The sequence below is a fragment of the Lissotriton vulgaris genome, chromosome 5 (genome assembly GCF_964263255.1).
Source record: "Lissotriton vulgaris chromosome 5, aLisVul1.2, whole genome shotgun sequence".
Lineage (NCBI taxonomy): Eukaryota > Metazoa > Chordata > Amphibia > Caudata > Salamandridae > Lissotriton > Lissotriton vulgaris.
In genome coordinates this window covers 1266536814-1266548987 of record NC_141693.1, presented here as the reverse complement: position 1 = coordinate 1266548987, position 12174 = coordinate 1266536814, and the positions used below count along the sequence as shown (strand labels likewise).

General features: G+C 43.3%; 1 protein-coding gene across 1 annotated transcript in view; it reads right to left on the bottom strand.

Moving 5' to 3' along the window:
- Positions 1 to 2879: 2879 nt before the first annotated feature.
- Positions 2880 to 12174, bottom strand: part of SHISA4 (shisa family member 4) — a 772640-nt gene continuing 763345 nt past the window's right edge. Inside the window, exon 5 of the mRNA XM_086923109.1 lies at positions 2880 to 6168. Coding sequence (XP_086779235.1) covers positions 6098 to 6168 — 71 coding nt within the window. The 3' untranslated portion in view covers positions 2880 to 6097. The remainder of the gene's footprint in view (positions 6169 to 12174) is intronic.

The window sequence follows — 12174 nt, the reverse complement described above, 5'->3', positions numbered from 1 at the left end:
TGTAAATTCCAGGAAGAAGAGTGGTAAAGTGCAGGTTGGTGACAAAGAACCTTTAGTAAGCCAAGCATCGGACTAGGGAGCCATATACGTTCAAATATGTGGTAAACTAGGTGTGTTTGCTATATTTAAAAGAAAGATGAGTATTAAGACGTTATACCTTTTCTACACAATAAGTTAAATAGTACAGGAGGCTATCATTTTATGACAAAAAGCAGAAAAACAGGTAACATTTTGCATAAATACTTTCAACAGAAGAAAACAAGTGCAGCTCAACTTATTTATGTGTTTTTTAAAAGAGATTATGAGCAGAAGGGTATGCAGTTCCTAGTAAACACTGTAGGTTGACATGCGTATGGGTCACACACTTGAAGGCAGGAGGAAAATTTCCTCCTTTCGGAAAAGAGACCCTCACACACCTCCCAGCAGTGGGGTGTCTTGCTTCATCATCGGGGTCTGCTCCTAATCTGGTCGGCCCTGCCTTTTGGTGGAGATCTTTTTTCCTTTTGCCGTAAGGTGCAGTGCGTGTGAGGGCCCTAGTGAGTGTAGATGTGGAGAGTGTAGAAGTGAAGTTAAAACAGGAAGTAATGGTCCACCCAGAACTATTTTAAATATTGTGGCCACAATCCCGATTAAAAACGTGAAAGTTAGCGCACCCCTGTTATAAGGTCACAGGATTGTGCGCATTGATGCTCAACATGTTTCTTGCCACTAGTTCAATTAGAAGGCAATTCTTCAGGACTTAAAAAGAGCAGGTACCAGCGGGGCCGGCGGAGCAAGGGTACGTCTGCAGAAGTGAGTGCGAATTTCCTAGACACTGAACTATTCAGTGGTTGAGCCCTCCGGCCACCAATGTAACATCCCCATGACCCTGATTGGGTTGACTTCAATTGATCTACAGGTACCACTTTTTAGGGTGCTGTAAGGGTAGTCACTATATTTGTTTATTGTGTACCACCACCAAATAGTGTGGATCGATCTCTTCTTAGGTCCTGAAGAATTGCCATCTAATTGAACTAGTGGCAAAAAACAAGAAACAATCGAACGTATACAGTACTTAAATTGATTTTGAAGTAGAGTTTTCAACTGAATAATCGGTCTGGGACTGTAGGCATAGGTACAAAACTTTATGGTGAAGGAACATATTGGCCATGCAAGGGGAAACCATATCAATCAATCAATCAATCAGTGACACTTATAAAGCGCGCTACATACCCGTAGGGTCTCAAGGCGCTGGGGGGGGGGGGGGGTGCCGCTACTGCTCAAACAGCCAGGTCTTCAGCTTCTTCCTGAAGGAGAGGTGGTCTTGGGTCAGGCGCAGGTCGGTCGGGAGGGAGTTCCAGGTCTTGGCGGCCAGGTAGGAGAAGGACCTTCCTCCTGTAGTCGCTCTTCGGATGCGGGGGACGGCGGCGAGGGCGTGGTTGGCTGATCGGAGGTGGCGTTTGGGAGCGTAGAAGTTGACTCGGCTGTTGAGGTAGCTCGGGCCTTGGTCGTGTAGGGCTTTGTGTGCGTGGGTGAGGAGGCGGAAGGTGATTCTTTTGTTGACGGGGAGCCAGTGAAGGTCTCTCAGATGTCCGGAGATGTGGCTGGTTCGTGGGATGTCGAGGATGAGTCTGGCTGAGGCGTTCTGGATCCGCTGGAGTCTCTTCTGGAGCTTGGCGGTGGTACCGGCGTAGAGGGCGTTGCCGTAGTCCAGTCGGCTGGTGACGAGGGCCTGGGTGACGGTCTTCCTGGTCTCGGTGGGGATCCACCAGAAGATCTTCCGTAGCATGCGGTGGGTGTTGAAGCACGCCGAGGAGACGTTGTTGACTTGCCTGGTCATGGAGAGGGGTCCAGGATGAAGCCCAGGTTGCGTGCATGGTCTGTCGGTTTGGGTGCGGTGCCCGGGCGGGAGGCCACCAGGAGTCGTCCCAGGCGGAGGGAGAGGAGCCCAGGATGAGGACCTCCGTCTTGTCCGAGTTCAGTTTCAGGCGGCTGGTCGTCATCCACTCGGCTACCTCTTTCATCCCTTCGTGCAGGTTGGCTCTGGCGGCGGCGGGGTCGTTGGTCAGGGAGAGGATCAGCTGGGTGTCGTCGGCGTAGGAGATTATGCTGAGGTTGTGTTTGCGTAGGATGGCCGCGAGGGGGCTCATGTAGACGTTGAAGAGGGTGGGGCTCAGAGATGATCCTTGGGGGACGCCGCAGATGACTTCGGAGGCCTCTGACTTGTACGGTGGTAGGCGGACTCTCTGTGTTCTTCCGTCGAGGAAGGAGATGATCCATTCCAGCGCCTTGTCCTGGATTCCGATGTTGCTGAGGCGCTGTACTATGGTGCGGTGGCAGACCGTGTCGAATGCCGCGGAGAGGTCTAGGAGGATGAGGGCCGCTGTTTCTCCATTGTCCATCAGGGCTCGGATGTCATCGGTGGCGGCGATGAGGGCGGTCTCGGTGCTGTGGTTGGCTCGGAAGCCGGACTGTGAGGGGTCGAGGGATCCGTTCGTCTCGAGGAAAGCGGCCATCTGCTTGTTGACGGTCTTCTCTATGACTTTGGCTGGAAACGGGAGGAGCGAGATGGGGCGGTAATTCTTGAGGTCGGTGGGGTCCGCTGTTGGTTTCTTGAGTAGAGCGCTGAGTTCGGCGTGTTTCCAGCTCTCAGGGAAGATGGTGGTGTTGAAGGATGTGTTGATGATGTCTCGCAGGTGGGGTGCGATGACAGCGTCGGCCTTGTTGAAGACGTGGTGAGGGCAGGGGTCGGTCGGTGATCCGGAGTGGATGGAGTTCATTGTGCGGATGGTGTCTTCGGTGCTGATCGGGGTCCAGGCGTGGAGGGTGGTGGTGGGGGGTGGTTGCTCGGTCATGGTGTGCGTTGGTTGGTTGTTGAAGCTGTTGTGTATGTCCCGCGATCTTGTTGTGGAAGTATGAAGCGAGGGAGTTGCAGAGGTCTTGCGATGGGGTGATGTCGTTGTTTCCTGCGCTGGGGTTGGAAAGCTCTTTCACGATGTTGAAGAGTTCCTTGCAGTTGTGTGTGTTGTTGTCCAACCGGTCCTTGAATGCTGTTTTCTTGGCGGCGCGGATCAGCTGGTGGTGTTTCCGGGTGGCAAGTTTGAAGGAGGTCCTGTTGTCCGGTGTCGGTTCCCTTCTCCAGACTTTCTCGAGGGCTCGGCAGTTCTTCTTGGAGCTCTTGAGTTCGTCGGTGAACCATGGGGCTTTCTTGCTGCCGGGTCTGCTAGGCGGGGTCCTCAGTATAATATCCTAATAATTCCTAAAGGGAATAAGGCACAAGGTTGACCCCTATGCTACCCTAGATGATACTACCTTGAAAACAGAAATGCACATGGGAAAAGACTCTATTTGAGTAAGGTTCGTTAGAAAGGAAGCCCGGCTAAACAGGGTCTAGGTCTCAATCCAATTATGACTAAAATATGCTGAGGGATTGCGTCAAAAGCGGCAGACAGGTCTAAGAGGCCTGTTGGTTGTCGTCCCTTATCTAGAAGCATCCGGATGTCATTGGTTGCAATAACCCCATTTCAGTGCTAATGGAGGAACAAAACACGATAGTGGTGAATCTACAAGTTGTTACATTCAAAAAGGTGGCAAGATGTTTGCTCACAATTTTCTAAGTAAACTATGCAGAAAACTGCAATGAAGAAATCAGTCTATAATTAGCCATATTGCAAAGATCAGTAGTAGGCTTTGTCAGAAGCTTTAAATATTACAGAGGAGATCAAGAGAAGGTGCAAATCTTCCTAAAAACATGAGATTATGCTACTAGACTGGGGTCTAATGGTGAGCCTAAAGAGATGCTTGATAACTTTGCTAAGGTTATTTGCTTCCAAGAGACGAAAGAACGATGATATCAAAATATGGGAATAAAAATCTGTCCCGGCAGTGATTGGCATTTGCACTGGATCTATTTCAGGACCAGAGCTAGAATGAAATCTGACCACAAGACTGCGAAAGCCAAAAATGCAGGAACATTGTGCACTTTGTGTCAGGCAGTGTTAGAAGCTGTAGTTGTTTTCTATCTAGGAAGTAACCATGAATAAAGGCAGTGGCTTATGGTAAAACATTAATATTTATGTTCACAACGTCCTGTAAAGCTAGGTTTCTTTGAAGAATCAGTGAGCACAGGAGTGTATGGGAGAAGCTCTGTGAAAGGCTAAAAAGTCCAATTAGTATGTAGCTGTGGGATATCAAGACTTTGGAGCAGACGACTGAGACAGACTTACTACAGCCATTTCGTTAACAGGTGCTAATGTCCATCTATCTTAACTCCTCTTCTGTTTCTCCCTTATAAGGAAAATTCTCCTTTCATCCCATTTCACCCCAGGTGTTTTTTATGATAGTTTCATTGTGTTTAGTGCAGACTCAATGCCAAAGAGAGCTCCAGTTGAGATTCACAGACATCTGACAAAAAGACGGACTTCCAGGATCAGTACTAATGCCAGGATTCCGCACCAACATTACATCTCCAGCTAGAGAACCAGATAATAGTAATTTCGGTTCCTAAAAGGTTTTCCACTGGCATCTTTCATTCAGGAGAAATGGATGATTTACGGAATGCTTCATACAAGATTTTTCAAATACGTGCTACAAAGACAGCTGCACTTAGTAATGACATCAAATATAAAGTAGATGGGGCAAAATCATCTACAAAAAAGCATTGCAAACGGTGCCTCTCACTTTTTTCTTGAGTACAATTACCTCGTTTTTGAGCAACTGAGAGGCAATGTCAAGAAAAAGTGACATCTTCATTATTCAAATGAATTGTCTCCTTTGTGTGTCTTGCACAGAGATTGAGATTATACATTGTATACAAGGCGGCACTGCATGGGAACACAGTTACCACATAACCAAATGGTGTGGCACGGCTACATGGAAATGATCTGGCCTCAAAGTTGTCATTGCATGACTGGCTTAACCAATGGACAGAAACAGATTTTCTAATCATAGGCTTTAGGTGGTTTGTTGGCTGGCACACAGGGCCATTATCAATATCAGTTCTACTTGTGGCATAACAATGCCTATTATATCAATCACAATATTCTAGTAGTGCACTGCAAGTGAAAGTTTCAAGTGACTGCTGCACCTCTGATACTCTCCATTTACAGTAAAGGAAGTATCATTTTTCCCTATTTGTTTGTGTTGGGTGTACGGTCCTGAACACAAAGCAAAGAGCTAGTGTGCCACTTTCACTATATAAATATGCATATATTTCTACATAGTGAAAACACGACCAAAGATGTATTAAATAAGTCAGCTGCTTTTTGCAGGTCCCCCCATACTGTATGCCTCATTTGTACCCCAATGCTTATGGTCTGTGAGTCTAAAAGTGCATTGGTGCCTGCTAACCAGGCCCCAGTGCTCTCTCCCTCTAAAATATGTAAGCGAATTATGCATTTTGTAAAAAAAAGTAAGTAGTGCATAAATATTACTAACAACAGTATCATGATTAATATTATCAACAATATGGACCTTAAAATATAAATATTTTCTTACAGGAAAATAAAACAGCTGGAATGTATGCTTCTTCTTCCCCAAACTATCATAAGATTCATGCAGAATGGAAAATGTACTGTAATGTAGCCAGTGCAATTCATAACATGCGCAACCCAAGAGACTAAGCCATAGGTTAAAACCTTTTGTGGGTGACCTTAATAGTCTCAGTGCAGATTTCAGACACTACAACAACTCTGTAAAATGTACAACCCTATCAAGGATCAAATCTGAAGTGCTGTGAGCTCAGCTCACTATGTCTAAAAATGTATTCCTTCATGTTAAAGGTGATTATGCTCATTAGTAAAGTATTCTATTGTACGCTTGAGTAGGGCTACGTCAAGGTTGCAACAGTGATCCCAAAATGTTAAGATTATAAACATGTAGTTCTCTAATGTAAAATATTATTCAAGCCTAAAGAGAACCATGCTTCGATCATTGACAGTGTTGCTGCCACAGAATTGCTTTGAGGTTCCTGCGCATATAGAAAATATTATTTTCATCGGGAGCACAGCATTGGGGTAGCTCGCAGCCTTCTTGTGCATGCCTTGCTATGGTGCATTTGGCTTAAGCACAGAACAAGCTGTCCAGTTACTTGCTCTTTGTTTCCCTGAGAGCTGGAATTTTAATATCCAGATTGTCTCTGCTGTTCAGGTTCTTGAGGTGTAGGCTGTGGTGGTAAGTAAGGCGGTGAAGCTGTGAAAAAAAGAAATAGAAAAAGATGTAAGACTTGAGCAGACAAGACATTTTAAAAAACCAGACAAGACATTTTAAAAGGCTGTTTACCATATAGGGGGTTAGCTAAAAGATTAGCTGCAGTGTGAAACAGGTGGATCTGTGTCCCTCATCATTTCAGAAGGTGGTTTGGAAATTAAGTAATGCTGTGTTTTATTTTCTCTCCAGTAGAACTTTCTCACTCTCGCTCAGGCACACCATGGTATTCCTAGAATATCTATCCAGTGTAGGAAGACAGCTGACTTTTCAATAAATGTGAATGACTTTCACACATTCAATCAGATTCGCCTGAATGTAGCAGACAATTCTGACTGCTCACAGGGAGACTGTTAAAATTGAGTGGAGCTCCAGGGTGTGTTTGCCAGTTTGATTTGACCTGCTGTTTTCCGAATACTCTGTCTAAAAGATGAGAAGGTGGCGAATGTGATTAGATGAAACACCCCATAGCCTAGTGGACTGGCTTTGAAGGACCCTGTGCACCCCCAGTGCGGCAGTATCCTGTGCCATTTGCACACAGTCAAACTGCACTACTGGCAAAATGTGCATGTCAGGGCTTTTTACATCAAACTAGTGCTATTTTGTTCAATTTTTTGAAACACATATCATTATCAATATAACTTTTAGGATACTACAGAAAACTGGTGAAAAACTATAGTACAGGCTTTGATTACTAGTCGTTTGGAATATGGCAATGCCTGCTTTGTGGGTATGTTATAATACGTTTTTACAAGATTACAGGTATTTCAAAATGCTGCAGCCTGGCGAATCTGTAACATGAAGAACGTAGGGGGGAGAGAAGGAGGTTAAACCAGACTAGGTCGGCCTCCAAACAGTATTAGAAATACATGAACCGTTCGGACAGTTCCTTCGATTACGAAGGAATTGTAGTAAAAAAGCTGATTACCTGACCCAAGCTGAAGACTTGAGTACAAAGCTGAAAAACAGAAAATATCCTAACAAACTGATTAAGGAAGCCAAGAAACGGGCTGGAAACAATAACAGAGATGCACTCTTAGAACCAAAAGAGAAAACTAAGTCAGAAAACACCAGACCAATATGTATCACTACATTCAACCAGGTATCGGACACAGTGGCAAAAATAATCAAAAAACATTGGCCCATGATCAACAGTGGCGGATTAACCATACCTACCCCTATGTTCAGCCACCGACGGGGGAAGAACCTGAAGGACTTCCTGGTTCACACTCGACCCATAACTATAAATCAAACAATAAGAACCCAACCACTACCATGTGGACATTTTCCCTGTAACAACTGTAGTGTTTGTCACTTAACACCCGCAACGAAAATTGTAACCTTTAACAATGCTACAAAATGGGAACTAAGAGGTTTCTCTAATTGCAATACCAGTGGAGTGGTGTACCTAATAACATGCACCTGTAACCTACACTATGTAGGGATGACCACAAGGAAGGTCAGTGCCCGCATAGTGGAACACAGAAGCAATATCAGATGTAAACGAGCCACCACCAGGATGACTACCCACTTTATCGAACATAACCATACACCAAATGATCTGACCTGGGTGGTGTTAGAGACAGTGAAAAACAAGGACAACCTGGAAAGAATCCTCCATGAACATGAACAGAGATGGGTGTTTCGACTACACACTGACACCCTTGGGCTTAACGATGAAATTCCATGGGGAGCCTTCAGAACCTAACTTAACCATCAAGAAACACCCTGTTGATCCACAAGCCTTGAGGTATTTCTCTGTGCTTTGAACTATAACCAAAACAGATAAGACAAACCATCTAGTGACATTGGAAAGCAAATTTCAAGTGTTACATAATCCAGAACTTAACCAAACATAAGTAGATGGTATCACCTGTTTTTCAGACCCATTATTTATAATAAACATTGACTACATTTTTTGACAATTCATGCGTAAATTGTTTAAAATGAACGCCCAACATTGAGGCATCACTCGAAAAAACTCCTTTTCCCAAAATTCTGCCGATTAAGGATTATACTTATAATCTTATGACACACTCGTGGCGGCTCTGTCTACATACACCTAAGATGGCCGCCACACTGTGCACGGTCTAGCGTTGATAGACGCTCTGAACCCGGAAGCGCGGTGACTCTAAATACACCGGCGCACCCTTCCAGCATTCAGTATGCGGTCGGGTGAGGATTGACCAGGTAGTACCGAGCGGGTTTGCCGATAGGAAGTAAGTAAAATAATGCGAAGCAACACAGAAGTTTCAAACCACTTAGAAGGTTTGAATTCCTTTAAGATGGAAACGCTAAACTTTGGGTGAAACGAAAAGTAACTATCGCCTGGAATTTTTAGAGCAATGTTTCCACGAGGCGATCCTGCCCTTGCCTAAGACCATGAAGTGTGACTTAGCACTTACATATGTAAATATACCTTTTTGCCATGACAATATTTTATGTATATATGTTGTGTGTCTTGTCTATAGTCACATTAAGTCCTGTGTTGTATGTGTGTGCAAATCACGTAACCACTTTTTTCACAGTTCTTTTTAATTTTCACTGATCTTGAAAGCCTGCATGCACCATTAAGGTGCCCAAGGCACACCATTGCCCTAGACGAAGTGAGCTGCATGTGTGATCCCCTACTCTTATGAGGGGGAATGTTTGCCACTAACCAAGTGTCATTCTCTTTTTCAGAAACACGAGTAGGATACAAATCGTATGTATGAAAAACGCATGTTTTAGTATTCACAGCGTTTATTAAAACTATTATCATAAGAAACCTACTATTGGAATATAGGAGTGGAAAATACAGGGCTGGACCCTGTATGGTCCTGATGAAAAGCTTGGGGAGCTTGAAACATGTTGACCACAGAACACGGATATAGCCCTAATGTAAGGCCAGATAACAGTGTCACCCCCTTTTTAATATACCAGACTAGGAGCAAAATAAATTGTTGAGGCCCACTAGCACGGTATTTTTAATCACACACCCACTCCATTATCACCACACTTCGCACCACACATAGCCTGTCACACAAAAAAAGTGCTCCTGCGTAGTCCGCTTGCCGCAGCACGCCCCTTTTCGTAGAGAATTGGGAAGCCCCAATGATGAAGCATGTCACCGTGGGGAAACCCCGGTGAGTGAGGGGACTCTAGAAAGAAATGTTTCTTTCTTAATTTTTGGTACACACAGACACAATTGGCAGTAACCATACACACCACCTAGGTCTCTCAACCCTTCATAGTGGGTTCATGTATTTCTGAATCTGTAACATGGACAGATTTGGGTCTGCCTCAGAGTGTCGGATATCTCCATACTGGCTACCAATGCAGAAAAGAGCTGGTTTTAAACTTCTTTGCCCTGCTTGTAAGGCCTTGTACAACACAGGATCTGAAATTCAACGTGAGATCCCTTAAAAGCCATGCATATCAGAAAAGCTAAAACTGGTGGATATTTATTTTCGCATTTGGCTGCAGTCCAGTGGAATTCCTTACCTCTGGCTCTCCACCTTACTGTCAATGATTTACAATTTAGAAAGAAATCAAAAACCTGGCTGTTTTTGGTATAAGATCATTTTGGTTTATGCTACAGTCTTTTGCAGGGATTCCTACAGGTGAAATGTTAGGGAGCATTAAACGCCATGATAAGCCCTAGGGGATGAGTGTCACACTCTATAAATACACAAAAATAAAAATAAAAACATAAATTAAATACGATAACATTGGCATTTGCAGTTGGTCACTCATTTTAAAAAAATGTGATAGATAATGATTTTTTAAGAGTGAGACTTTATAAATATTAACTTTCTCTTGTATAAAATGCACTCTGGTCTATTCCATCTCCACATGAGCACTAATGTGAATATGCACAGGGGACCAAATATACTGTGCTTTTTGCTCCAGCTATATATATGTGAAATGTACTATAAATTTGACTAATATCACACAATAATGTGTTTTGCACATAGATAAGTAAACATTGGTACAGTACGCTTATTCCAACTATATGCTTCCAGCCTCCTCCCCATCACAGTCTGATTTATGGAATCGAACCTGAACTGGAACCTAAACAACATATCTATTGTACCGCAAGTATGAGATGCCTCTTTCTGTTCTGTGTATATTGCACTGCTGCTTTTTGAGGCAGCTGTACTACAGGAAATATCTGGTGTAGGCGTTGAAGGCAAGTTAAAATGTCTGAGCATTGCAACAAACATATTTCGGTTTTTAAGTTAGTGTCTAGTTCACTGTCCAGACATGGGAATATTTATTTGATAAATAAAGGAACTAATTATAGCTTTGGTAAATTCCTTGGCGGCACATCCCACAAGAAACAATGCTTCCTAGCTTAGACTGCCTCTAGCCGAACTCTAATGGAATACTTGCTAATCGAGAAAACACTTGCATTACAGTGTTAATCACTCAGTACCCCGTATATGTGGCGTTAACCATGCACCAAGACGCCATAAAAAAGAAAAACTGTGCTCAATTCTAAGATGTCACACATCTTTCTTCTCACTAAAAGACATACAATGCATATTCCGATTCACATATACACTAACCTATACATACAGCCTTAATCCCCAGTAACAAAATTAGATCCTTACATTCATCAAGTGATACCATTTCCCAACAATCACACAACCACTTCAGATGCCTAACCCAAATACAAGGTCAACACCAACTAGGTGTGCTCAACATAAAGGACAAACATCGCCACACGGACTTCACATCTCTTCTTAAAACTACCAGACACCACAAAAACACAATTCACAGAGGCCGATACCCCATTCCTCAAATCCAGACCACCACCCTAAGAACAGGGACAGAGCAGGAACTCCATTTTCTAGCCCCAGACCAGTCCAGGAACTTTATTCTTTTGTTTGACATGAATAGTTTCAACACATTAACCCAGACGTATAGGACTATAGTTTCCTCCCTTCCAGCAGCCTTCTAAAATCTTGCTCGCCTTGAAGAAAAACCTCAAATAAGTGATTCCATATCCACACTATTACATCAGCTCAAAACTTCAGTAACCCATCAACAAAACGAACAGACTACTTCTGTCACACCATGATCACTGACGGACGTTTACTGCCAAACACTAAACAATGTCACAGTGACCCCACGTGTGTCACATAAAAAAGGTCTCTTTCCTTGATGTTCTTCTGTCACACTACACACTCTAAAGTCACTATACAAGTCTTAGCACTGATGAAAACAGTAGCTTTTCACATTGGCACACTAGCATACACCATACAAAATTATATATTTTGGTTCACAAAAGTGGTGGTTTAAGAAATAAGCAGTATAAGTCAGACATCAGTTATAATTTAGTAGAGTGACAATATTATACTGCATGGAAATACACTGCACAGCACAATTACTTTGTCATCTCCCTTTAGACAGTTCCGAAGGAGAGCTCATCATCAGACACAAAGTCCGCATGGACACTGAGAGGTCTCCAAATTGAAGATCCACTGGATTGTTAGTTAAGATGTGAATCGTGGAGTCTGAGGGCATAGGTGGTCTGGATGCACTTGTGAAATTCCAATTATACTTGACACAAAATAGTTACCTCAAAGAATTCATACACACACATGAAATGAGTGAGTGGCTTCATGCACAGATCTAAGTCTTAGACAATCTCACCTTTGGACTAAATCTCAACTGCATATAAAACACATATTAACTTCCAGGCATTAACTAAAACCACAGTAGAAATACAAATTAACTGGTAAAATCAGGGACCACTTTCACAAATTTGGATCACCTTTCTGCCAACTTGATCACCATGTATTTTGTTCTGTGTAACGGAATATTTTACCCTAACGTACAGTATGATTTTCATGAAATATCTTCCATTGTTTGCATTCTCTACATATGGGTAATTTTGAGCAGGGAGGCTGAACACAATATGTTGCCAAGCTGTAATAACATACTTGTTTGCTAACTCCTTAAATGTCACTTTAAAGTCACAACTATGGATTTTGTGGAATTTGT